This window comes from Sturnira hondurensis, unplaced genomic scaffold (genome assembly GCF_014824575.4).
Source record: "Sturnira hondurensis isolate 20B ecotype Veracruz unplaced genomic scaffold, ASM1482457v3 Scaffold0006413, whole genome shotgun sequence".
Lineage (NCBI taxonomy): Eukaryota > Metazoa > Chordata > Mammalia > Chiroptera > Phyllostomidae > Sturnira > Sturnira hondurensis.
In genome coordinates this window covers 25,214,847-25,241,752 of record NW_028079044.1, presented here as the reverse complement: position 1 = coordinate 25,241,752, position 26,906 = coordinate 25,214,847, and the positions used below count along the sequence as shown (strand labels likewise).

Here is a 26,906-nt window from a genome sequence, read left to right as displayed (position 1 = left end):
CAGTCAGTCCTCCGTATCCTTGGACTCTCAACCATGAATTGAAAACAATACAGCTGTTTGTTGAAAAAACATGTACAGGTAGACCCTCGCACTCCAGATCTGTGTTGCTCAAGGGTCTGCTCTAGAGGGTTTGGAACTGAGGCTGCAGGTGTCTGCTGGGGGTTTTGGAACTTACCTCCAAGGGAGGAACTGCTGTACTACTTTAAATACGATTCCACACGACCCATATTTCAATTGTATATTATTTCCAACATTTTGGTAATAGAGCTTATGGATTTAATGATGAACGAATCCTCTGCTACAAATATTTGAGTGAAACTTAGATTTCCCCCTACCCATTCTGTGCTTCATGTTCAGCTATTTTGGCAATTTCCTAAAGTTTGAAATGTTTCGATTAAAGGTACAGCTGTGTCTTGCCTAATTTATCCATGCTGGTTTTCTAAGAAAAAAATCAGGCGGTTTTCACACTCTAGAATGACTGCTTTTCTCTCTGTCTTTGCTGGTATTGTTTTCCTCTACTCTCTTGCTTCTTGATTATCTTAATTTCTTATTAATAGGAATAGCCACAGTAGTAGATGCCTGCCGCTACTACTGTGTTTGAACTACTAATTTCTTGCCTTAGGGCCAGTATTTAACCAGTGTCTCAAGTTTAGTTCATAATGTGCTGCATTATGAAATCTTTTCCTCACCTGTTGTAAGTAGATTCAGGATGCAAGCTATTGAGTTTCTAATTGTTCTTTTCAGAGCTGGAACATTTTTAAAATAAATGACTTAAGATAAAGCATGTTTTCAAACAGATGCGAAGAAGAAAGGAGAGATAAGTATTATTCAAGGGCAGAATCAGGATCTAGAAAATCTTGCAGGATGAAGTAATATATTGAATCCAAGAAGATAAGATTAAACATATGTTAGGTTTGAATATTCTCCCACCTTTCTCCTAATAGAGAAGGACAGGCAGGGAGGTCAGGCCTGGGCAGAGACATGGGTTAACATCTGTGATATAAAAATCATTTTGGAGTTTTGGGTCACAGTGAATTCTCTGTGCAGAAACATGGATGTGATGTAGGTTTGCTTGTAAACATACTATTATTTTTTTCGTAGGGGTGACATGTAGGGTTGACTTACTGACACAAAGGGAGTGAATAAACATTGTAGACCTATATTGTGTTTATGCTCCAGGCACACAAAATCGCCTTTCTTTGGAGTAGGAAGCACTTACATTGAAATTTTTGATAACATACTCCATTGTCAAGAGTTTAAAAAAAGCTAGGAGCTTTAAAGATAAGTTCTAGAATATAAATTCCTTTTTATGTCGTTCATTACAGGGTATTTCTTTTCTCGTGCTTTTCTAGGTAGGTAGGATGGATGGACTTCCTGATCTTTTTTGGTGTGCTCGTTGGCTGCCGCTTCATTAACCTGAACACAGGGCCGTGTATGCCTCCTCCACCGACAGAGTGCCGGTCATTCGGCTGAGCTCTTTCTTCCCGTGGGTGGGCTTGTCCCTTGCCTGGTTTCCGTAGGCCTGAGCCAGAGATAGTACTGCTGTTTCTTCCTCCTTGACCACTAGCTGACCTCTGCAGAGAATATCAGCTTTGGTAAAGAAGCTTAATGGGGGAATTGTTACTACTGAATTATTTTATATATAGATATTGACTTTTTCTACATTATTTTATATGTTGAATGTAATGTAGATAATATCTACAGTTGGACCCACGTTACTGAATACCATAGAAAGTAAAAAATACTCTTCAATCTATAGCTGTTGGCTACTTTTTAATATGAGATGGTGATAGTCTATTTTTTCATTTTGTCTAAAGGAGTCACCTTTACTCACCAAGTGCCTTCTGTTCCCATTCTGTCTCAGTACTGACTTGATTGGTTGTGTCACCTGTGCAGTAGTTGAAAATGGATATGAGTACACAATTTCAGGACCTCCCTGCTTCCTTGTAGATCATTTGGCCGTATGTAAGTGATTTAACAGTCACGCAGTCAGGATTTTCAGAGTAAATAATTTCCATCTCCGTTACTCTATCTTCGTATTCATGACCACTTGAAGGAACATAATATTCTTCAGATAAATTTATGCAAGTTAAAAAATCAGCTAAAAATAAATAAAATTTTAAAAATCAAGCTAATTTAAACATTTAGAGGCTTGTATTTTTGTAATAAGAGTGAGTGAATAGTTTTTAATTTAAAATGCCAATTATTGATAAAGTATAAGTGTAGTGAGGAATTAGTGTCATTTCTGTAGGAGTGCAATCTGATTTAAAATTAGGATTTTAGGTAAATTTTTATGTTACGACTTTTTAAAACTTTTTATTTTTTTAATCCTTACCTGAGGATGTTAATTGATTTGAGAGAGAGACAGAGAGAGAGAGAAACATCGACCAGGGAGCAAACCCTCAATCTAGGCATGTACCTCAACCTTGTGGTGTGGGTCACAGTGCTTTAACTGACCCAGCCAGGGGCTTCTTGAAGCTTTTTATTTTTTAACTAATATACATACCTATTAGTGAGCAGAGCTGTAAAGGAATAGTAAACTGAATGTTTTACATAACAGATTATAAGAAAATGTTGAATGCTAACTCCTGATAAGGTATTAAAAATTATTGCTTCTTTAGTTATAAATATTTCTATTACCCAGTTTCTCATGTCTTTAATTACGTAGTTGTTTAGGTTGATTTGAGACTAAAAATATTGATGTTGAAAGTTCATAACCTTGGAGCATCTTTTTTGCATGTGCCTGTCAGCTAAATCAAGTTTTATTTACTCACTTATAACTGTGATAAGTACAAAACAATAGATTTTAAGAGCCGCACATCTTTAGATTAGAGACCGTGCAGATCCCGTGTTAGTAGCTCCATTACAAAACACTTGACTTGGAGGGGAGACCAGCGTCATGTGGGAGCGTGGTCCTCACTTTCACCGCAGAATGCGCTTAAGTTAGAATTTCCCAGTGTGAGAAGTCTGAAAGGAGTGAAACTATTAGTCTTTGATGTAGGTGGTCGGTGTTAGCCAACGTGAAGTCCAGGCCCTTTTCTTCCCTTGCCTTCCCTTCCCTTCGCCGTTCCCTTCCGTTTTCTCTTCCTTTTTCCTCCCCTTCCTTTCCCTTCTCTTTCCTCTCTAATTGGCCCGTGTTTAGTTTACTGAATGTCATCTGGACTCAGTAAAAAGCAAGTGACCTGCATTGAATTAGTATAATTGTAATACAAACAGAATATCACATAGTTTTGGTCTTACACAGGAAAGGAGAAAGTTGGAAAGGTTTTTCTGTTTGATGAATAGAAACTGAAGATATGAGGATCCAGACCTGGTTCATACTTGATTTTACCTTTCATGTCTCTTTGTAAGATCAGTATTTGGACTTTTAGGCATTTTCCTCTATAAAAAAATAGTAGTTTGTCTTTGAAATTTGCCACGAAAAAATTTTTAATGTTACAAATGAAATATATTTAGTCATGGATCTAATTCCTCTTTCATCTTAGAAAGTCAGCATTGTCCAAAAAGAAAGTACTTCCCTGTAACACTGGGACTGTCAGAAACTTGGCATATTATTTTACCTTTATCATAACTAATACTGCGAGGCCCTTTCAAATACCAGTGTATTGCTTTTTTCTAGTTTATATTTATTACATTCTGTTTCAGAGAGATAATAGCTATATTTATCAAGGGAACCAAGAACTGAGTAATTTTAATGCTATTTTAAATAATGTTTAACATTTTAACTATGTGACTTTGATCATATAATTTAATCACTTAATTTAATTTTGAAAGTGTCAAAAAATGGAGCTATTTGGCATTCTGAAATTCCTACCCTACTGTAACTTACACTGTTTTATCAGGAGACTGAGGTAAAGAAAAGTGGCTGTAGACAGGTTAGGTCTTCCTCTTACAGTTTCAGAGACCCTTGTACACTTTGGTCTTAAATGTTTTGAAGTGGTTGTGATTTTTTTTTGTTTGTTAATGTCTCTGTCTTCCCCACTAGATTGCTCCTGTCAAGGGAGAGGGCACTGGGGCTTCCCTTTTGTATCTGGTATTCTTCAGTTTCTAACCCAAGGCATCACATATAATAGGCAATAATATTAGTTAAATAATGTAAAAATGAGTAAGGCAATTATTTATGTTAGTATTTAATTCAAAGCTGTCTAGTAAGTGTTGGTGCAGTGTAATTACCTGGCTCTTGGTGGAATCCTGGCTCTGCATTTGCTGATTTTATCACCAACGGCAAACTTGACCTCTCTATACCTCATTTTTTTCCACATGTAACATGAGAATAGTTATAGTCTTCGTCCTGAGTTGTTATGAGGATTAAATGAAATAATTAATGTAAAGTTTTTGAGAACTATCCCATAAATGTTGATGGATATTTTATTGTTGTTTTCTCTCTTATTATTTTAGAGATACTTTGGAATCATGGAAGGACTGAGTAGCTTTATTAGAGAGTTATACTAGGGAAAGCTGCGAAGGATAGGCAATGTTCTAAAACCACATTGAAAGGTGAGTAGTTAGACTGTGGCTCACGGGCACAGGGCTCTATCTGTAAGCCATCCCAAGGAGTTTGCACTTGATTTTGTAAGTTAAGGGGGAAACTGGTTTGAAGTAGGGGATGGTGTGCAGATTTGAATTTTAGAAAGGCTGTTTTGCAGGCAGTGACGGAGGAAAGATACCAGAGGCAGATAGGGCTGGCACAGGCAGATTATTGTGATCCTAAAATATGTCCAAAAATGTCAATTTTGTATTGTCTTTGAGTGAAATTGATATAAAAATCTAAGTAATTATGCAGATAATGGTAATGACCATCATCATATTTACTATTAATAATTGTAGATGGCAGTTAGTGCTTGCCATATGCTGTGTGTTTTTAGATTTATCTTACTGAGTTGCAGGAAGGTAGCCGTCTTCAAGGATAGTCCCTCAGCCAGCAGCGTCAGTGTCTTCTGAGTATTTGTTGGAAATACCAATTCTTGGGCCCTGCCCATTTCATACATCTTGAATCTGAACTCTCGGGGTGAGGTTCAGCAACCTGCATTTTAACAAGCTCGCCAAGGAATTCTGATACATGGTAAAGGTTACGAGCCATTGTTATATGTATGGATTTATACAGATAAAAAAAAATCTGTGTTTGGTAGTGTTAAAAGGGTAAGATGTCTTAATGATATACTGTAAATTATCTAGGTTTTCTTACTTAATATATCAAAAGTAGTTTAGCAAGTTTCTGATGAGTAAACTCCAGTGTTCTACTTCTAAAATCAGAAATCTTTTGATAGAAAATATATTGTCTTTAGATAAATTTAGTGAACCAAAAGTATTCTATATTTATCTGAAGAGAAGCAATAGAGCTTGATGGTCAAGGTCATTAGCTTTGAAACTATACTGTCTAGATTCATTTTCCAACTCTGTTCTTCATTTGCTGAATATTCAAGGGCCAGTTATTTAACCTCACCGTGCCTCTGTTTTCTGATATATAAAATGGAGTAATAATCCCTCATTGTGTTTTTGTGAGGATTAAAAGAAATAATTTTGTAAAGCTACTTAGTACTTGCCATACAGAATAGCTATAATACAACAGTTATTACTATAATATGTAAATGCATCAGAAATTATATAACAAAATATTTTAAAATAGTGCTAAGACAGCCTAAGCACAGGATTTTATCATTAAAAAAAGTATTGGTTAAATGGCTGTTATGTGCCTAAACTTCAAGGGCTCATATAGTCTCTCTTGGTTTGTTCCTTCCCCTATCTTCCATCCTCTCCCCGTTGCTTATTTTCTTTCTGTTATGGACCTTTACAGGCTTAGGTTCTCTCATTTAAAGAACTAAACAAACATTTCCTTTGGGCTCACACTGCTTTTGCTGCCCTGCTTCACAGCTTCCTGCCATGAATGAAAAGACTGATGGATACTTGCTGCCTTATTCTATTTGGCATTAGAAACTATTTTCTTCTCCTTAAATCTCTTTCCTCATTTGATATCTACGATGTCTCTCCTGACTTTCCTTTTATCTGTCTTGAGCTCTGGACTCATTTCTAGTTACCTGCTTAGATAATTATCTTTTCTCTGCTGTCATTAGTCATCTCAAATCCACTGTCTTCAAATCTGGTTTCACTGTTTTTTTCATCAGACTTCTTTCACCGTTGTATTTTGTGTCTTGGTTAATGGCACCGCTCTCCAACGAGTTGCCACGTTGAAAATCTGGACAGCATCCTCCTTCTGTCCAATCTTTACCATTAATCGGCCATCAAGTCCTATCGAAGCTGCCTCCTGGATCTCTTGCAGTTACTTTCCTTCCTGCCCGACTGCTCTGCCACTGAGCTAATTCAGTTTCTCATTCATCAGCTCCCCCACCATGTTACTTCCTTACTATCTCTCTAACATATCATATCCCCTTCTTTCCATTATACCTTTTTTAGTGTTCATTTTTAATTTATTTCTTTATCTCCTTATTTGAGACCTCATAATTTTTGTGTAGATTTCTACAGTCTCGTAACTGTTGTAATAATGTTCATTTCCATCCCCTTCCTTTTGAAAGTATCCTTCATAACATTGCTAGATTGATCATTTTAAAATGAAACACATAATACTACTTTCTTACTTAAAAATCATCCAATTAAAAAGCATTTTTTCATTTTCCTCTAACAACCAGATTTTTAAGGATGTTATGTAAACATCCTTGACCTCTGCCCCCTCTGTCGTCCTCCCCCTCTCTAGTCCTACCCTCTTTCCTTTAGCCCTTGCAGGTAGTTAGGTTCTTACTGCTGCCTTCACAGTGTTACTTCTCTCTGCCTGCATTTTCTCCCATCTTTTTTCTGCACAGTCAAATCTGGGCGACGTTTCCTCTGGGCTCCCTTAGCACCCTGTGCACCCCAGGATTGTAAAATTGACCACACTCTATTATAGCTTGTCTGACTTTTTTACCAGATTATGAATTTTTGAGATGGACATGTATAACTTCTATGATGTACTTCCTGTGTCTAATACAGTACTTTGTGACATAGTAGGTATAAAGTAAATGGTTAATGCATATATGTAAGTGTTTGGAGTACATAAATGTTACTTGCACTTTGTAATAACTGGGAAGGTTGAGGTGAACATGTCTATGCTGTATATCACTAAATTTGGAAAAAGCTTGAAAGGAAGGAAGAGCGTTCGCTTCCTGTCACCAGGTAACAACTTGAGTGCTAGCACGTGTTCGGCCTGGGTGAGACACTGCATGAATGAAATCAAAAGATATTAGAGGGAAGAACTGGTGTTACAATTTTCTTTTTCTTTGACAAAATGTTTCTCTAAATAATCCATTTTATACTCATAGTTCATCATGTTTTATTTTTAGTCCACTTTAGTTTTCAGGAAACAATAGCGATCCTTCAGGTTAGTGTCTAACATGCTGACTTTGAACCTTACTGAGTGTAGTGTGGCACCAGTCCAGCACAGTCTGTTAAAAATTTTCTTCTAGGTCAGATCTAAGTCGAGAAGAATGAGGTAACTTTAATGTGAACCCAGATTGTACTTCAGCCCTTCTCTCGAGTGATTTGCCAAATTCACAATTCCATTTGTATCTGGAATTGGGGAAGCTGAGTTTAACATGGATTTTTGCCAATGATAGCAAATCTTGGCAAGATAGTCTTGTTCTCTGTGCTTAATTATATAGTTTTATTATAAAGTTTTTCACATGTTTATTTGGAGGTGCCTTTCATGTATACTTTATTCTGATGGTAGTTAATCATTTTCTGTCAAGTCTTCCTTCTTTCTGAGGAGGCCAGCTTACATTTTTATACCTCACCATTAGCGATGGGTCCGCGTCTTTGCTGGGTTTATACATTTTAAAGCTGTACAGGTGTCTTGGGGGTCATTACATATAAATCTCTCCTTTTGGAAATTGAAAGTCGTGGTGAGGCTGAGAGAAACTGAGTTGGCTATGTGTTAATTCATCCCACATTTGTTCAGTGACTGCCCCAATAGCATTTGAAGCACTGGGATATAGCAGTGAATGAAATAAGGTTTCAGCATTTTGGGTGTTTATATCACAGTGAGGGAGGGAGTAAATTGCACACAAAAACCTGAACTAATTAGGTGCTGAAAACTGGTATGCAAGAAAAATAAAGCAGGATATTAACCTTTTTAGTGGAGGTATTGTTTGCAAGTGTCTTCTCCCATTGGGTTGGTTGCCTTTTTGTTTTGTTGATGAAATACTGCCACATGTAATAACATGGATGGATCTTGAGAATATCATGCTAAGTGAAATAAGTCAGATGGAAAAAGTCAAGAACCATGTGATTTCATTTATATGTGGCATATAAAACGGAACACAAATGAACAAATAAGACAAACAAATAAACAAAAGCTCATAGACCCAGACAAAGTATAGTGATTACCAGACAGATATGGGAGTGGAGGGGGTTAGTAAAGGGCTATTCCCCCGCTATAAAGAGGGTTTATTCATCAAAACAGATGGCTGGCCAGATTTGGCATGTGAGCCAAAATTTTGCTGATTCCTGCTCTGAAGCATTTAGTTTTTGTTTGTTTGTTTGTTGTGTGCACGAGTGTGTGTGTGGAGGGGGTGGTGAGTGTCTCTTCTTCAGTGATACTTTTCCCTCTTATCTCTTAATTAATGGCACCTCTCCCTATAGTCACTTCTTAATGTGGTTCTGTCCATGACTATTTTCTTACTTTATAGTAAGACTTCTCTAAGGCTTTGAGATTACAGGCCCTCTTTCCCCACTTCTCACAAGAAAGAACTAAAGTGGAAGGATTCTGTTGATAGAATGCCCTTGACCCAGGAGACAGGTATGAGCTGATGTTTCCAGGGTAGTTTCCTCACAGTGTCACTCTGCAGGCCCACACTTTTAAAAAAGTGCCATTCTTAGCTGCTCTGGGTATCTTTTTCTCTGGTTCATTGTCTGCCTGAGGAAAGGTAGAGGAATGATGGGCTTCTCCCTAAGGAGATGTACTTAAAAGGAGGTCTTTGTAGGAAAATGACTACAAATGCTTGTGTTTCTCCCTCAGAACCCTGAAATAGGAGTAAAAGCAGACTTCCTTTGCCCCAAATTACCCTCTACCACTCTGCCTGAAATTTTGCAAAACACCTTGGGAGGTTTATGCATAGGTAAGAGAGTTATCATTCATCATTGGCTTCATATGAAATGACTTAATCTGGTTGCCTTTGTATGATTAAACTGAGATACACTCAACAGGAGAACTTTTGATGAGTGGAAGAGAGAAGAAGGTTAGGAAGGAGAGTGAAACATGGAATTTGGGGCTCTTTCTGGGAGGATAGCTAGGAAACAGGTGGGGTTTTAGAGCTTGCAGAGGTGGGGTTGGGAGAGAGGAGAGAACTGGTAAGGTGCTCAGGACAAATGACAGTTTGAAAATCTGCCTGTTTTATATGTCATTTGAAAAATGACAGTTTTTCCTATCTTTGCCCCTTTTTGCTACCTATCTTTAGCTTTACCTATAAAGGTGAAGGCTTGTGTGTTTGGGGAGGGGCCGCTGGCGGGGGGTGGGAGGGCGGCCGCAAGGGAAGAGGGTAAAGGAAAAACCAGAGGTAGGTAGTTTGTCAGTAATCCACAAATTAGTGGTAGGGCCCAGTTTGACTTCTCCAATGGTGTACTGTTAGCTAGTGACAAAGCCAGGGATAGTCAGTCTGCTCTTTTGTTTCATGTTTCTCTGTTGTGGTAACGAGAAGTAACTACTGATTTCCAGTCTTAACAATCTTTTCCAAAGGTTTTGATTCTAAATTCTAAATCCCCATTTTTCCATCTTCTCACTTGCTTGGCTAAAATGCGACTGATCTTCAACCTCAGGCCATTTACTTGTTTCCCTCTCATTTTCTAGCTTGTGTGTTTCCTCATGGCCTCACTTCTGTAGCTGAGACTCACTGCGTCACTTGACCACATTCTTGTTTTCAGTCCTGAGAGACAGCAGGCTTCTGTGAGTCTTCTTCTGTTTGTACCCATTGGCCTTTTCTGAGCCTTGGCTTCTGCAGCTCCATGTTTGCGGTATATGAAACAAAAGAAAACTCAGGAACTCACCACTGATGTTCCTTGGGTCTCAGGGTCCCTGACTGGTCTGCTTTCTTTCAACCTTTCAGAGTCTTAGAGGTCTTAGGGGTTTTTTTATACGTAATACCCATGGTTTTTTAGTTGAACTTAATGGATGGAAAGAGGTATATCTACTCCATCTTCCTGGAAGCAGAAATTACACATAGTTTTTAAAGGGCAATGACTTTCAAGTTAATGGAATTTTAGGTAAAATACAAAACAGTGATATATGTAAATATCTATGTCTATGTATGTGTAGGAAGGGAAAAGGTTTGGTGGTGGTTGTGAGGAGCTGGCTCTTGAATTAGTTTTCATAGTTCCTTCCCTTCCTCTATCTATGAACTCTCAGTCTCTAAAAACAGTATATTTTCACACAGCCCCAAAGTTATGGGGCTTTGGAAGTAAATACCGTGAATCCATATCCTTTGCTTCATATAGTGATTTTTGTGGCTGCATCTTAGACTCATCTAGAGAGTTTAAAAAATATATACCTAGGTTCCCTCCAGATCAGATTCTTTGGGCTAGATCCAGGGGATTAGAAATTTCACAAGGTCCCTAATGTGATTATGACCTAATATGTAGCTGGTGTTGAGAACCATTGGCTAAGTATTTGGAATTGGTAGTTGCTTGTAAATTTCATCTTCTTAAAGAATATGGAGCCAGAAACTGATAATTTTTGGTAGGCCTTGATGAGTTATTGATTGATTTATTTGGCTCTCATGTTTGACCCAGGCAGTAGATAAAAGCATTCTTTTCTCTAGGCAAGAATGAAGGACAGATTTTTTTTCCTGAAACTTATCATTTAATTCCTAAGTTGTCAAACTAAATTCCTAAGATGTGTTATTTCTTTCTGATTATAGACTTTCTACATTTTCAGTAGTGTCTTTTTTGTTCTTCGTGTATCCTCTGTTGATAATTAATTTTAGTTTTTTGTAACTTTGATTTATATTGATTTTATTAGGTGGCATCTTTTTTGTTCTTGTTGTTAAGTTGATTTCTACTGGGCATACTACTGTTCTCAAGCCCAGAGCCTCATACACTGTGTGACACTCTTGTTACCTTGGGACTAGCTTATTTCGTCCTAGTTTAGTCATGGGAGCCCTATGGTGCCCGTTGCCTGTTCAGCTTTAACCTAGTTCTTATTCAGTCTGGGTTCCTAGGCCTTTGGGTAAGCTTCTGCCTTAGCTGCGCGATCACCATTAGACTGAGGATTGAGTGACATGTTTATAGTTGGTATTACCCTTTTACATTTTCTACACTTGATTATTTGATTAACTATCATATAGATTCTATGATAACCCCATCTTTGCACTTTGGTGATAAATTGTGACATTGTTTTGTCATTCTAGTCAGGGTGATTTTTATGCCAAATGCTAATTTTAAGGTTTCTTCAAGGAGCACACGTTTTATGCCAAGTTGCCTTATTCACAAACTAAGAGCTGTGTGCCATGCAGATGCTGTTGATGTTGCTGTAGGTGTCCTCTATCTCTAATGCCTCCGGTGCTGCCGGTTTCCCTCCCTCTCTCCCTCCCTCACTTCTCTAGTGGAGATTGATCACGTTTCATTGATTTCTCAGATCTTTTGAGCCAGTTATGACTCATCCCTCTACTTTTATGTTTCCAAAATTTTATTTCTGTCCCATATATGCCACTATCCCTCTCTCTTTGCAGTTTAGGCCTTTAAAAATATCTTACTGTCCTTTAGTAGGCTTTTTGGAATGGAATTGAGCTTAGTCATTATGTTCATGTCACCCTATTTAACTGGGAGAATTTATGTCAACACTCTCAATATAAATTTAGATTTTACTGTTGCGCAAGTAACTGTGCTTAATGCTATGGGGAATACAAACTTGATAGACACTGTCTGTATCTTCGGAGAGTTTCCATGTTATCTAGGGCATTTAGAGTGAGTTTATAACTAGTCAGAGTACAAGTTAAAATATGGAAGATGCTGAAGTTGAATATATGGAGTGGTGATATTTGCTTTATATGGTCTAGAACAGTGGTTCCCAGTATCAGATGCATAATAGAATTACTTGGAAGACATAAAAAATACCTTGCCTGGCCCTGGCCAGGTGGCTAAGTTGGTTGGAGCATCACCCTGTACCCCAGAAGGTCGCAGGTTTGATTCCTGGTCAGGGCACATATCTAGGTTGTTGATTTGTCCCCCAGTCAGGGTGCCTGTCTCTCTCTCTCTCTCTTTCTCTCTCTCTCCATCTCTCTGAAATCAATAAACATACCTTGGGTAAGGATTAAAAAAAATGCTGTACCTGGTCCTCACCTCAGACCAATTGAATCATAATCTTCTGTGGTTGGTTAAGTTCTGCAGGCTCCAAACTTCTTTTGAGATGACTTGATTGATCTTTGAGTGGTTCCTTTCTTTAAGGGCCAGTAAGATGCTCCGGTCTTACCTTGTAATTTCCCTACCCCATACCTGAAACGTCGGTTTCCTTCATCACACCCATGGTGTTCCAGACCTCACACCTTTGGGCACGCTGCTGTATTTTCTGTGCCTCCTTAACTCAGTCATTCTTCAGGACTAAGCTCAAGTCTAATTTTTCTTTTGACATCATTTTGAGCTGAGCCATAATGCCCATTGTTCATTTCTATTTTAGCATTTATGCTGTTTTATTGAAATGATCTGGTATGCCTTGTCCTGTCCCATTAGAGTCTAAGCTTTATAAAGAAATTCTTTCACGGGTATGGATACATTTTCTGTGCTCAGAAGAGGTAGTTGAACAGCTCACATGTAGGAATTCTAATTGGGGGGATCTGAGAGTGCAATGATAAAGTACCTTAAGTGTTGGCTCATGTTCACTTTGATTTCTTCCTGTTTCATGGATATTTTTGAACTGTCTTAAAGGGACATTAGATTTCAGTTTTAATAGATTGTTGATTTAACTGAATGCAGTCAAAGGTACTGGGGTTGAATTGCGCTTGTGTGAGAGGTGGCTGAAGGGGCAGACTACGATAGGCAGCAACTTAAGCAATGCTTTCAAATGAAGCCTTTGTTCAATTAAATATAATTTTTAGAAGTTGAATATCCACTAGCGGTTATAATAATTCTTTTTTGATCCTTGCCTGAGGATATGTTTATTGATTTTAGAGAGGTTGGAAGGGAGAGGGGCTCGGGGGAGAGAAAGAATGTGTGAGAGAGACAGATACACAAATGCGAGAGGGAAGCATCAATAGGTTGCCTCCCATTCATACCCTGACTGGTGATCGGACCCACATCCTGGGTTCGTGCCCTGACTGGGGATTGAACCCACAACCTTTTGGTGTATGGGATGACACTCCAACCAACTGAGCCACCTGGCCAGGGCCAGGCACAGTATTTTTTATGTTTCCCAAGTAATTCCAATGTGTCATTTTTTATGGGAAGTAAATGTTCTGTACTGTTATTTTATTTTCTAATTTTCACTAGGTATTTTACACGTACAATAACCTATATAAAGTTCTGAACAGCCCTGTCAGGTAGGTACTATTATTATTCCCATGTTTCAAATGTGTGAAGAACGTGTAGAATTAAAGTAGGTTAGATTGCTGCTCATAATGGTGACACTATTATATTGGTGACGTGTCCAGTGTCGTCCAGAGCTGGCTCAAACCTTGAGAGCCAGTTCTCTTCTTCACTTAGTTCTGCCAGGGCAGCAGCTGCACCCCATCCCTTAATTTGGTTCACAGGCAGGCACATTGGCCTTTATTGGCCAGATTAATGATTACTGAAGGTCCCGTAACTGGAGCTGGAGTGAATTGTCAGGTCATGCTTGCAATACTTTAACCCTGTGCTTATATGTGGAAACTGCAGTCTAAGAGTAGGGTCCACTCTGGATTTTAGTATTCTCTTCAAAAGCTCTATTTCAAATTTGCTTTTGAGGGAGTCATGCTATAAATTTAGATTTGCATTTTTATATTGACATCTAGTAGGCCTTTTGACATCCTTCCCCCTCCTCCACATCCATCTCCTTTCTAATTAACAATATAATACTTCTCTAACTAGTATTTAATGCCTAGATTGCTAGGAAGTTACAGTGCCAGAGTCTTTTAGACCCAAAAAGGAGCCCGAGAAAACTAAGGCTGCATAATCAGTGAGAGCATGATGCGGAACTTCAGCCTGTTATTCTGACCTGGATCCAGTGTTGATTTATTCCATTGTACTGTTCGCTGTTATTTGTAGTAGTCTTTCAATAATACTATTACTATGCAATTGTTTCAGGAATTATGTATTTTTATTTGACTTAGCAGACATAATAGGTAGCAAGCTGTACTATTAGGAAACAGCTACATTTGCATAGCTCTGTGCAGTTTTTTAAAGTGCTTTCTCATCTTTTATCTCATTTATTTGTTAGGCAGATAACCTTTTGCTTGTATACCTGAAGTTCTTGAATAGTGACATAGATTGCTTTGTTGTTCTGGCATATTCATTGCTTCTGGACATTCACAACTCCAGCTACCTTAGCTTCAGACGTATGTGTTGACTCCCTCCACTGAGATGGTAAAGTTCAGGCACTGCAGTTTTCCAGTTTTCAGCTCTTTCCACATCTTCTGGGTACTCCAGGAGTCTAAGGCGTGAAATTCCAGGCATGAAGATAATTCCTTGTTTTGAGATACTTATATTTCCTGGCTTCTGAAGACTACTTGTGATCAGAGAAGTTCTTTTTAAAACTTAATCAGAGGTTCAATATGTAGTTAAGCAACACATTGTGCAAAAACAAACGCAAGGATAATCGTGTCGTTTATTATGCTAACATTCTTCAATCAAAATGGTGTTAGAGATAAGATAAATTATATGGCTGTTATGTGTGTTCATGCCATTTGGTTGGTGGCAAGGACGGGAGTGAATTGTTGGTCCAAGGCTGGCCACTGATTGCCAAAACTTTCTACAGCAGAGGCCTGTTACCTAATCAGCATGTACAAACACCCGGAGGTTCTTCAGAGGACCTCCCCTGATTTGTGATTAGGTTAAACTAGTTGAATGAACAAAGTCAGGTCTGTGACAAAAATCTGTCAGTTTGTTATTGATGATCTAACATAAAGAAATGGAAATAAAAGGTATAGTGGTTTTCATGGAGACTTTAAAGTCTACATTTTGTAGCTGGATGCAGTTTAGTGCTTGTTTGAGAATAAGATGTGAGCATTTTAGGATCATTTTATGATAGTACTGGGTAAATAAGAGTTGTAGTTAAGCTTTTTATCCTTGGGTTTGTAATAGCTACTGCTGAGGTGAGCCTTATATGTTGAGATTATCTGAAGATAAGGCTGCAACTCATTGTCTCAAAGTTCAAAGGAGAGCATTAGCTTCAAGGACATAAATCACTGAGTTGTTATCCATCAATTTGTAACAGAAGTGCAGACGAACAACATTTATCTAGACAATCTAGTATCATTTACTGCAGTTTGAGGTCAGTCTGTATAGCGGCTTATGCAGGGGCTTTGAACTGTTTTGCAAGATGAGAGTTCAAATTTATTTTTATTCTTAAATTTGACGTACCAGTGGTTTTGTATGCCTTTTCAAGCAGCCAGCATTAACCCCCTTTTCTCCCATTCCTAAAGCCAGATTGAGTTCTGCTTCAACTATGGAGCTGCACAAAGTTAATGAGGTTATTTACAGAAGAGTTTTATTTTCTAGCACTCCTTTTATTTATTTCGCTATGTGTTCCATATGTGTTGGTCACTGCCCTGCCCCCCCACTCCCCAACTGACCTAAAGTATCTTATTTTAAAGTCTGTAATAGGGTTTACATAGTTAGATACTTAAGTGGGCCATCAAGGGGAACATACATCCTGGGTAAAATCAGTCTAATTCCAGCAGATTCTTACCTTGTGGAAATATTAGCTTGATGTTACCCAAACAAAATATATCCACTAACACCATTTGGCCTGTAGCTTATGAGTTTGCTACTTCTTTATTAGAATGTAGTTCTAGACACACAGGAAATACTTGATATGTACTTCTCATCTGATAGATGCTTATTGTGTCATAAAACTGGCTTCACTGCTTTTGAAGGACTATCTTAGATGTAATAAGGTATGTAAGAATGTTCTTTTCTATTAAAGGAATTTCCCTCTTTTGAAAGAAGATGGGTACAGAACTAAACAGGTTATCTCTTACCATAGAATCGAAAGACTTGAATATTGAGTCTTCTCTGCTTTGTTAGAATACCCTGAGAGCCTTTTGCAGTGAGGTTATCTTTTTTATTTCTTGAATTCTGAAGTAATCTTTGTTCTTTTTCCACCCCTCTCAAACAGGGTTGTTAGGATATACTCTTTTTTTAATTGATTATGCCATTACAGGTGTCCCACTTCCCCCCCTTCATTCCCTTCCATTTTGCACACCCCCTCCCCTTACAATCCCCCCACATTAGTTCATGTCCATGTGTCACAAGTTCTTTAGCTTCTACATTTCCCATAGTATTCCTGCCCTCCCCCCTATCTATTTTTTCTACCTACTGTCTATGCTACTTATTCTCTGTACCTTCTCCCCCCTTCTCCTTCTCCCACTCCCCTATTGCTAACCCTCCATGTGATCTCCATTTCTATGGTTCCACTCCTTATCTAGCTGTCTGCTTAGTTTGCTTGTGTTTTAGGTGTGGTTGTTAATAACTGTGAGTTTGCTGCCCTTTCACTGTTCATATTTTCTATTTTCTTTTTCTTAGATAAGTCCCTTTAACATTTCATATAATAAGGGCTTGGTGATGATGAACTCCTTGAACTTGACCTTATCTGAGAAGCGCTTTATCTGCCCTTCCATTCTAAATGAAAGCTTTGCTGGATAGAGCAATCTTGGATGTAGGTCTTTGGCTTTCATCGCTTGGAATACTTCTTTCCAGCCCCTTCTTGCCTGCAAGATCTCTTTTGAGAAATCAGCTGACAGTCTGATGGGAACTCCTTTGTAAGTGACTGTCCCCTTATCTCTTGCTGCTTCTAGGATTCTCTCCTTCATTTTAATCTTGGCTAATGTAATTATGATGTGCCTTGGTGTGTTCCTCCTTGGGTCCAACTTCTTTGGGACTCTCTGAGCTTCCTGGATTTCCTGGAAGTCTATTTCCTTTGCCAGACTGGGGAAGTTCTGTTCAAATAAGTTTTTCACTTGTTGCTCTTTCTCTTCCCCTTCTGATGTTGGAACATTTAAAGATGTCCTAGAGGTTCCTAAGCCTCTCCTCATTTTTTTGAATTATTTCTTCATTATTTTCTGTTTGGTCATTTCTTTCTTCCTTCTGGTTCACTCCCTTGATTTGAGTCCCAGTTTCCTTCCCATCATTATTGGTTTCCTATGCATTTCCCTCATTGCAATCAGTTTAGCCTTCATTTGTTCCTCTAATTTGTGACTAAAGTCAACCAGTTCTGTGAGCATCCTGATGACCAGTGTTTTGAACTGTGCATCTGATAGGTTGGCTATCCCTTAGTCACTTAAAAGTATTGGCTCTGGGGCTTTGAGCTATTCTTCTTCTTGAGCCATAATGTTTTGGTCTGTTTGCGCCTGTTACATATGAGGGGCAGAGCCTAGTGTTCCCCAGGGTGGGGCAACCCAAGTCCTTGGGTTGTGACACTGTATGTGGGGGCGGGGTCAGAGAGAGCGATGGCGCTTTTTCTTTTCTCAGATTTCAGTCCCCTCTGCCGCTTCCCACAAGCAAATTGGGCCCTTCTGGTGCTGGTTCCTGGGTGTGTGGGCTTGTGTACATTCCAGGACCCTGTGGGTCTCCCAAATGGGCTCTCATGTGAAGCTGGGAGCCTCTCCCGGCACCTCAAGCCCTGAAAGGTTTTCCAATCGGTGCTTTTAGGCTTTATTTCTTGTTGCTGGGGCCCTGGGTTGCGCGGTCTTGTCTCACTGACCNATGAGGGGCAGAGCCTAGTGTTCCCCAGGGTGGGGCAACCCAAGTCCTTGGGTTGTGACACTGTATGTGGGGGCGAGGTCAGAGAGAGCGATGGCGCTTTTTCCTTTCTCAGATTTCAGTCCCCTCTGCCGCTTCCCACAAGCAAATTGGGCCCTTCTGGTGCTGGTTCCTGGGTGTGTGGGCTTGTGTACATTCCAGGACCCTGTAGGTCTCCCAAATGGGCTCTCATGTGAAGCTGGGAGCCTCTCCCGGCACCTCAAGCCCTGAAAGGTTTTCCAATCGGTGCTTTTAGGCTTTATTTCTTGTTGCTGGGGCCCTGGGTTGCGCGGTCTTGTCTCACTGACCGTTTTTAAACTTGCCTGGTTTCTCTGTGCACAAATGTGTGTCCGGGGTCAGCCAGCCGCCTTGTGAGCCTTACTGGGTTTCCATCCCTGCACCGCCTGGGTCACCAACCACCGCCTTTTCCTGCTGGGACCCCCCTTCACTGGCCAAAAACTCCGCCCCTCTTACCAATCTGGATGAACGGTTTGTTTTTGTCAGACTTCGGTACAGTTCAATTTTCTGTCTATTTTGCTTGTGTCTTTGTTTCTAAATCTTTGTTGTCCTTAAATTTGGTTGTGCGAGGAGGTACAGTGTTTCCACCTACGCCTCCATCTTGGCCGGAAGTCCCCCAGGATGTACTCTTGGTTCTTTGTAGTATCTCACACTCAATTGTTTCCATTTCATTCCTGTAGATACTGTCTTACTCTAATTCTTTATTAGTCATCTTGGGACATCTACACTAGACCAACTGCCTTCTCTGTCCCATATTTAGAGGATGTCTAGGCTTTTGTTTGTTTGAATCTACCTCTTGGGTATAGACAGATCTGATTAACAGCAAAAAACAAAAACAAAAACAAACACATACACACATACTAGGAAAAAAACTGCAAAACCCTTTCAGTTGTGTACTTCCTTGCTGACCAAACTGTGTGTCTTCTGTTCCCCTTAGATGTCATCATTCCCCAGCCCCTCACAGGGTGGTAATCAGCTTGTTCTGTGCTCCTCCCAACAGCCCTGTTCTGTGCACTCGCTCTTCCTCATGCTAATTCTCGAGGGAAATGGCCTCTCCTCTTTATGCCTACTATCATTTCTTCTCTTACTGTACTATTCTTTAACTGTTCTACTGCTGTTCTTTGATTACCAGACTGCGTTAGGTAGTGACAGTATTTTCTGCTGCATCTCTGAATTCCTAACATAGTGCCTAACACCACTTATTGAAAAGACTCAGTGTTTTCTCTACTCAGTCTTTTTCTTACTCATGTTTGATTGAATAATCTTCAACTATAATGACTGTCACAGTTGTAAGTTTTAAGATGTTTCTTCTCACTGTTTTAGGACATAAATCTTGCTTATGCTTTATTCCCCACTTGGAAATAAGAGAGGACCTGGGAAAACCTGTAAATTGAAAACAAAATCTTCATCTATCATTTCTTTATCCTCTTAGTAGCTGTTTGTTTAGATTTAGTAACCTGCTTTGTACCTCACCTTTATGCTTCTTGAAACATGGTATCAATAGATACTTTTGAAAGCTTTGCTAATTTTTTAAATGAAGGCTGTCTTGTAGGTCTAAAATACTGGGGGGGGGAGTTATGTCGAATTATTTCCTAATCAGTTTTTTATTTAGAGAGTACTGAAAGGTTTTATTTTTAAAATTTATTTATTTATTTGTATTTACTTTTTTAAGTTTTTTTTTATGGTTCAAGTGTAGTTGTCTCCATCCCCCCCCCCCCCAGAATTTCCCTCCTCATCCCCTGCAGCCCCCACTGAAATACTGTTTTTAAGTCACTTAGCCCCTCGGGGCTTTGATTTCTTTTCTGTTAAATGACAAGGTTGGGCCAAATGATCTGTCCTGTATTTTTACTGTGCAAATTCTCTGATTCTAAGAACTTGTGGATTACTTTTGAACAATTAATATAAATCTAATGGAGAGTAGGATAATTTTATTATATCAAAGGAATACATAAGAATTGATATCTCCCAAATATTATATTTTGTCTACAATTTTGATGTTTTCTCCATATATGAACAGAAGTTTTAAGCATAAGTTTGGTTAGTGTGTTTCAATGTTAAAAATTATGTTTCTAAGTATTACTGTAGTTGGTAGTATTACCACTTTAATTTTCTTTATGCATTAAGGAGAAGGGACAGACATGCACATGAAAAGTTCATGTGCATGAAATTGGCTTGCACGTGAAGAGAGAAGATCACGAAAAGCCAGGTGGAGAAAATGCGTATAGAGCACAGATAGACGGCTCTCTCGGAAAGGAGAGACTCTCTGGTTTAGGAAGGGAGTTTTTACGTGCTTCAGCCCTGAACACGTCTGTGTGGGGCCCACATTGGTTGGCCTCACGTGCTCATACCAATGTTGCCAGAAAGCCATTTTTCCTCATCGCACATCTTGTTTCCATTGTGTAATTATATAAACTTACCTATTAAACTACAGTTAATTATAACATGGCTGCATTCATTTTACTTTGTAAAATTTTTGCCATTGCTATGTCTGCCTCTTGTCTTTTTGTAATATTGTGTGGAAATGAAAATGATAATAGCTTGTATTTATTGAGTGTTTGGTACATTTGGTTTAAATTTATTGTTTTCATTGTCTTTCATAACTTTTCAAAGAGAATGATGTTTTAGCGATGGTATTTTATCAGGGACTAGTCTAGATACCCAGGAGAAAAGTTAATTCGTTACATACAGTGATTTGCTAAGAACATTAGGGATTGATTCTCATGGTTGAAAGAAGGATGACTTGATAGCTAGGAGGACAGGGGAGATGGAAACGTTTTAGAGCTTTCGAATTGTGAACTTTCTGGATGTAATGTCATTAGTACTAAATTAGTAATACTAAGTTAAATCATTAGTAATAAATCAAACTGGTAGATTAGCTTTAAAAGTTTTCATCTGGAACCGTGACTCGTATTCAGAAAGAGAAAAAAATGTCTTGGCTCTATCAAGTATTATTTTGAATAACAGCAGTAATTTTGTTTATGTGTAAATATTCTGGATTGCAGAGGTACATTGGACTGCTGCTAGCCACTTTGAGCAGCAGTGCGTCTGTCAAACTGAAATGGGAACTACGTCCGGCATGCAGTGGCAGGACTGGAGGGCGATGTATCTGTTTAACTAGAGAATGTCCTCAGTTTGGGAAAAGGGTTAGAAATGCAATCGTCTTTGGAGACTGATTAAAAATAATAGATAAAATAAAGAATGATGTGCTCAATGAGCTACAATTCAAATAGAGGAAATTTAATGGGAAATGATTACATTAGTAGCAGATGGATTTGCTTCCTGAATGCAATTTTACTGGAAATCCTAGAACTGCTTGAATTTGTTTTTCAGATTTAGAGTCTGATAGAGAGATAGATGAAGAGATGTGTTTATTTGGTGTGCTGTTGTGATTCTGACTCTGTCTTTTGGATGTTTCATTTTTATTAGGCTATTTTTATGATTCCCACAAATCCACCACCAACATTCAGGAAGCCAGAACTCTGGTCTGATGATTTCACCGATTTTGTGAAAAAGTGCCTAGTGAAGAATCCTGAGCAGAGAGCTACTGCAACCCAACTTTTACAGGTCAGTGCTTGTGCTTCTAAGGGAAGAATACTTTATCTCTTTCAGCTTTCTGACATCAACTAGGGTTACTGTGAGTTTCCTTCACTGATTTCTAAAGGTACAAACCTCCCAGGAAATACGGGTTGATACGTAGACACCCATCCTACACTCACACCCACCCCTCCCTCCTTCTGTGTGTTCTCTGTGTCTAATTTTCTTCCTTTTCTGAGTTCAGCATTCTTTTTCCTTTTTTATGTTTTGGCGTTTTTTTTTCTTTTGGTTGTTGTCAACTCTTTCCCCTTAAAGTTGTTTTGAAACAAAACTCCAAAGCATTCTCATTTCAGAAATGAACTCTTCCCTCTATTGTTACTACTTCTCATGTTTTTTTCCGGATGTATTATTCTTTGACTCAGCATTTCTTCTTGGTTTTCTGCTCTACTTTAAGATGTGTAAATAGATTCCTGAGGTCTTTGAAAAGATTGTCTATTGTAAATACTGGTTACAAGATTATCTAAATGAAGAGTTTCAGTATCCCTGCTACAAATAGACTTTGTATCTAGAGTGTCAGGAAGTTTTTGAATCTGCTTAAAATTTAGTGCAAATCGAAATAATTTAACACTTCAGTATGTATTTGCAAGTCTTCCTTTTTCCAACAGAATTGGCTGAGACCTTTGAGCTAATAATAAACATGTCTCACATTAACATAACTTGGTATTTGGAAAAGAATTCTTTTTGTTAAATGACAGAATGATTCAAAACATGGTGCTTAGAAAAAGTGACTCTTTCTCCAAAGTGCTATTTAAACGAAAGTATTTGCTGAGGGGTGTAAGAAACAGGCTCTTTAAATATAATGTTCATTGCTGTGAAAATATAACTTAGTACTCATTCTCCATGGAAAGCAGTTTAGCAACATCTGTCTAAAATAAATTGTTTAATATTCTTTGACCCAGTAATTACACTTGTAGAAACTTGCTCTACAGGAAAACTTAACCATGTGTGAAATAAAATATGTATAAAAATATTCATAGGACATTTTAATGGCAAAAGATTTGAAACAACCTAAATAACTGTCAACAAGTTGGAAACAAATTAAGGTCCATGAAGAGGAGTGATCGACGGAATACACACACCTGTACATGTGTACACACATGCATGCATGTGTCAGTGCTTACCGTGGGGTAGCTGTGCAAAAATAAGCCAGAAACTGGCCCTCGGAGAAGGTAACCAAGAACTGACTGAGAAGCAGGAGTGGAATCAAAACTTACTTTTTGCTGAAGGCCGTTTTTGAGCCTTTCGAGTTTCTTGTTATATGCAAATGCTATCTTTCAAGAATCAATTGATTGAAACATTTATTTTGAAATATTGTCATCATGTCAAAGGAATTTTGAACACATAAATCAAAAGCCTATTGGTACTGTTATTGTGTTGAATATCCAAATTATTCAACCCAAAAGAAGGCAAGAAAGGAGAGAAGGGAAAAAAAGAAAAGGGAGACAAATCGCACAAAATATGATGGTGAAAATAAATCCAAACATATCTGATAACTGATTTTTGGATACTCTAACCAGTGTTTCTTTCTAGTCTTCCTTGTGTAATCTTTTCTAATCTTTCTAAGAAAAGAAATTCTTCAGTTTTTAACTTAGAGTTTTTAGGATTGAAAAGCATTTAAGAAGTATTCCAGTATAACCCCCTAATTTTGTGGGTGAGGACACAGAAGCCCACAAAGATTACATGACACTGAAGGTCACACAGTGATTAAATCATTGTTCAGGTTTATTCCGTTTGCCCCAGTCCCAATCTTCACCCTTTTCCTACTCTGCTTTCTGCCCAGAAGGTGACCTGAATAGACATTTAGCAAGCTCTGTTATTCTATGGCTTTGAGTTGGGTTTGGCCCAAGCGTTCTTCTTTTTGATATAAAGGGCAAACGATGCTTCCTATTTTATATGTTACTTATGTATAGTGCTTATGAGCCAATATTTACTGTCTTCCTTTAAAAAAAAGTACTATGGTTGATCATTCAAGGCCCTCTGTTACAATTTAGTGTCCTTGTTTGGCTTCATAATTTACCCCTTGCTACCTCCCATTTTTTTCTGTATAAATACTGAAATAATAGACTTGTCATTTCTTACACAGACCATGCTTTTTCAATCCTTTGTACCTTTTCTCATGCTGTGCCCCCTCCCCCATGTTCACCAGTTTGAAGACTCCCCTTCACCAACAGGCTTCTCCTTAATTCTTGTCTTTGCTTCAGAAAGCCTTTCCTTAATCTCTGTTTACGGTGGTGGTTCCTGTATGTTCCCGTGAGCACTCTGGGCGTATCATTCACCATATTAGACATAATAATTTAGTTCTTTGTCATCGTCCTGGATTGTAACTGATTCAAGGTTAGGGGGCTGTGCCTCTTGGGAGGGGACTACTTTTGCACTCCTAGTATTCATTGCTTATAATACTTTGTAAATTGAATTCAAAATTTAGCACAGCAAACTTCTGACTTAAAAAGGCTCTTTTAGATAGGATAGTTATCTTTACTCTCATTAGAGTCTCATTAGGCTCACTACAGTCTTACTTTGCTGGACTCTTAGAAGCCAGTCTGTCTCTTGAAGGAGTTTTTATGTGTCTTATATGTTATGAGTTAAATTATAGTGTAACTGTCAGCAGTCTTACTATTACGTTTTAGTGGGCACATGTCTGTAGCTTACGTGTACAGATTATACCATATTGATTGGTAGACCATGATACATGCTAAGTTTTTTTAATAGTAGTTTATTTTCAATGGCACAAGATAGATAATTGTGTAAGTTCAAAAAATCAGACTGAAAAGATCCTTTGAGATTGTTCAGTTGAACTCTTAGTAGTTTTTAAAAGATGAGGAAATTGAAACCCCAGAGATATTTAAAGGATCAGGTTCAAGTTTAGCCTAGTGGCAGTAGAGGTCCTGATCTGAAGGGGATCCTTATACTGTGTGTGGACAGTTTAGAACCTGAAAGTCAGCTGCTGCCCAGGCTGGCCTCCTGTAAGAATGTTCAGTTGACAGATATCTGCTGTTCTCTGGGCTGACCCTGTGTGTGGCTTGAACAGCTGCCTTGGCATGTGACTAACTCTTCATTTTACCAGTTCAAATGAGGAGTGGGAACTTTATCTAACTTATCATCCCTCTCATTTATCATATAATTATCCTAAATTCTTTCTTTCCATACACTGATATCCATATCAAATACTGTGATAGTGTTTGCTTTAACCTTTAGACATTTGATAAAACTAAAGAAATTAAGGGAAATCTATTGTATTTACCCTGTTTTGCTCTTTGTCTCTTTCTCCCAATGTTTCTAAGTTTCTTCTTTTATTACTTCCCTTCTGTTTAGAGGACTTCCTTATATTCTTTTAGGATAGGTCTGTGTAACAAATTCTCTTAATTTTCCTTCATCTGAGAATGTCCCTATTCCTCTTTATTCCTGAAGCACATTATCACTGGATGTAGAATTCTTAGTTGGTAGTTCTTTTCTTTCAGCACTTAAATGCTGTGGCACTTCCTCCTCAGGTCCACGGTTTAAGAAAAATCTGTTGTCATCTGAGTTGTTTTACTCCTTGTTCTTTTCAAGATTCTTTTCTCTGTCTTTTTTTAAAAAAAATTTATTTATTTATCTTTTAGAGGGGAAGGGAAGGAGAGAGGAAGAGAAACATCAATGTATGGTTGCTTCTCATGCATCCCCTGCTGGGAACTGGCCCCTGCCGGGAACTGGCCTGCAACCCAGGAATGTGCCCTGACTTGGAATTGAACCGCGATCGTCTGGTTCACAGGCCCGCGCTCAATCCACTGAGCTACACCAGCCAGGGCTCTTTTCTCTGTCTTAATTTTCAGAAATTTAATTATGATGTGTCTTAGAATGGATTTCTTTAGATTTATTCTCTTTGGGATTTGTTCAGCTTCTTGAATCGGTAGGTTTATATCTCTTGCCAATTTGGGGGAAGTCTTCAGCCATTATTTTTTCAAACACTCTTTTTAGCCCTACTCTCTTTCTCTTCTCTTTGTATGACTTTGTTGATGCAAATGTTAGATCTTTTGTTTTAGTTGTCTAAAACAGAACAACTAAAGTTGTCTCTTTAGTTGTCTTTAGTTTAGAGAACCTTCAGGTCTCTGAGGTTCTGCTCATTTTTGTTCCAGTCTGGTTTCTTTCTAGTGTATATTCAGTACCTTCTCCTGTTCTGTATTCCAGTTCACTGATTCTTTCCTCTGTCCTCATTCTGCTCTTAAGCCCATTGATCATATTTTTAATTTTGGTAATCTTTTAGTTCTAAAATTTCCATTTGTTTATTTTTCTACTAATTTTCTCTTTCTTTGTTCAGATGGTCTGATTTTTATTTTTTACAAGCATGCTTGTAATTGCTTATTGAAACGTTTTTATGGTGGCTGCTTTAAAATCTTTGTCAGATAATTCTGATATCTGTGTTATCTTGATGTTGGTGCCTATTTATTATCTCTCCCAGTTGAAATTTTCCTGCTTCTTGATATGGTGAGTGATTTTCATCTGAACCCTAGATATTTTCGGTATTATATTATGAGACTCTGAATCTAATATATACTATTATACGAGGCATCCTCTGACAATATATCAGTGGGGTAAAGGGGCACCACCTAGTTTCTGCCAGCTAGCAGAAGTCCAGGTCCCCACTTAGTCCCCTTTGACATGTATGGTAATGAGGGGTTTCTTATTACTACCGGACAGGGATGAGAGCTCAGGCTCTCAAGATGCCTTCCGTGGCACTACAGGGCCTCATTATAGCTGGGCGATGATGAAAGTTCTGATCCAACTAGGTCTCCTCTCATTCCACTCTAGCTGGAAGGGGGCGGGATTTCTTTATTATTGTCTGGTAGGGATATAAGCTCAGGCTCCCACATACTTTCTGCCAACACTCCCTGCTGGAGGAGGGAGGGGGCCTTTTATTCTACTGGTGAAGATGAATGTCCTAGCTCAACTCTTGGTCTTCTCTGGCACCGTCTCAGTAGAAGGATCAAATACCTTCCAGAGGGTGGAAGTATAGATTCCCCACTCAGCTGTTGTTGACAGGGTTGGGGCCAATGTGTTCTCTATGGTGTTAGGCTGGCGTAGGATGGTTCTTGTCTAGAAGTTTTGTCTCACTAGCTGTCCCTTTCCTGATCTTTTTGATCAAGAGAGCAGGCTTTTGTAGGGGTGGTTTTAGCTGGTGTCCCCTGGTGTTTCTGGGTTGCTGGCTTCTCCAGTACCCAGTCTAGGATAAATGAGATAAAAAGAAAACCCATGGAACTCACAGTGATGTCCTTCCTCAAGTCCCTCAGTCCCTAACCAGTTTGCTGCCTTCTTTCTGTTTTTCAGAATCGTCCTATGTTTGTTTTGTATATAATATTCAGGGTTTTAGCTGCACTTTAATGGAGAGGTATAAGAAAAGTATGACAACTCAA

The 26,906-nt window shown here is 38.6% G+C and overlaps 1 protein-coding gene across 2 annotated transcripts in view; it reads left to right on the top strand.

Annotated features, from left to right (window-relative positions):
• STK3 (serine/threonine kinase 3) overlaps positions 1-26,906 on the top strand; it is a 249,686-nt gene that overhangs the window by 114,050 nt on the left and 108,730 nt on the right. For both annotated transcript variants that reach the window (XM_037048259.1, XM_037048258.1), the window contains one exon: positions 21,352-21,489. In XM_037048259.1, coding sequence (XP_036904154.1) covers positions 21,352-21,489 — 138 coding nt within the window. The remainder of the gene's footprint in view (positions 1-21,351; positions 21,490-26,906) is intronic.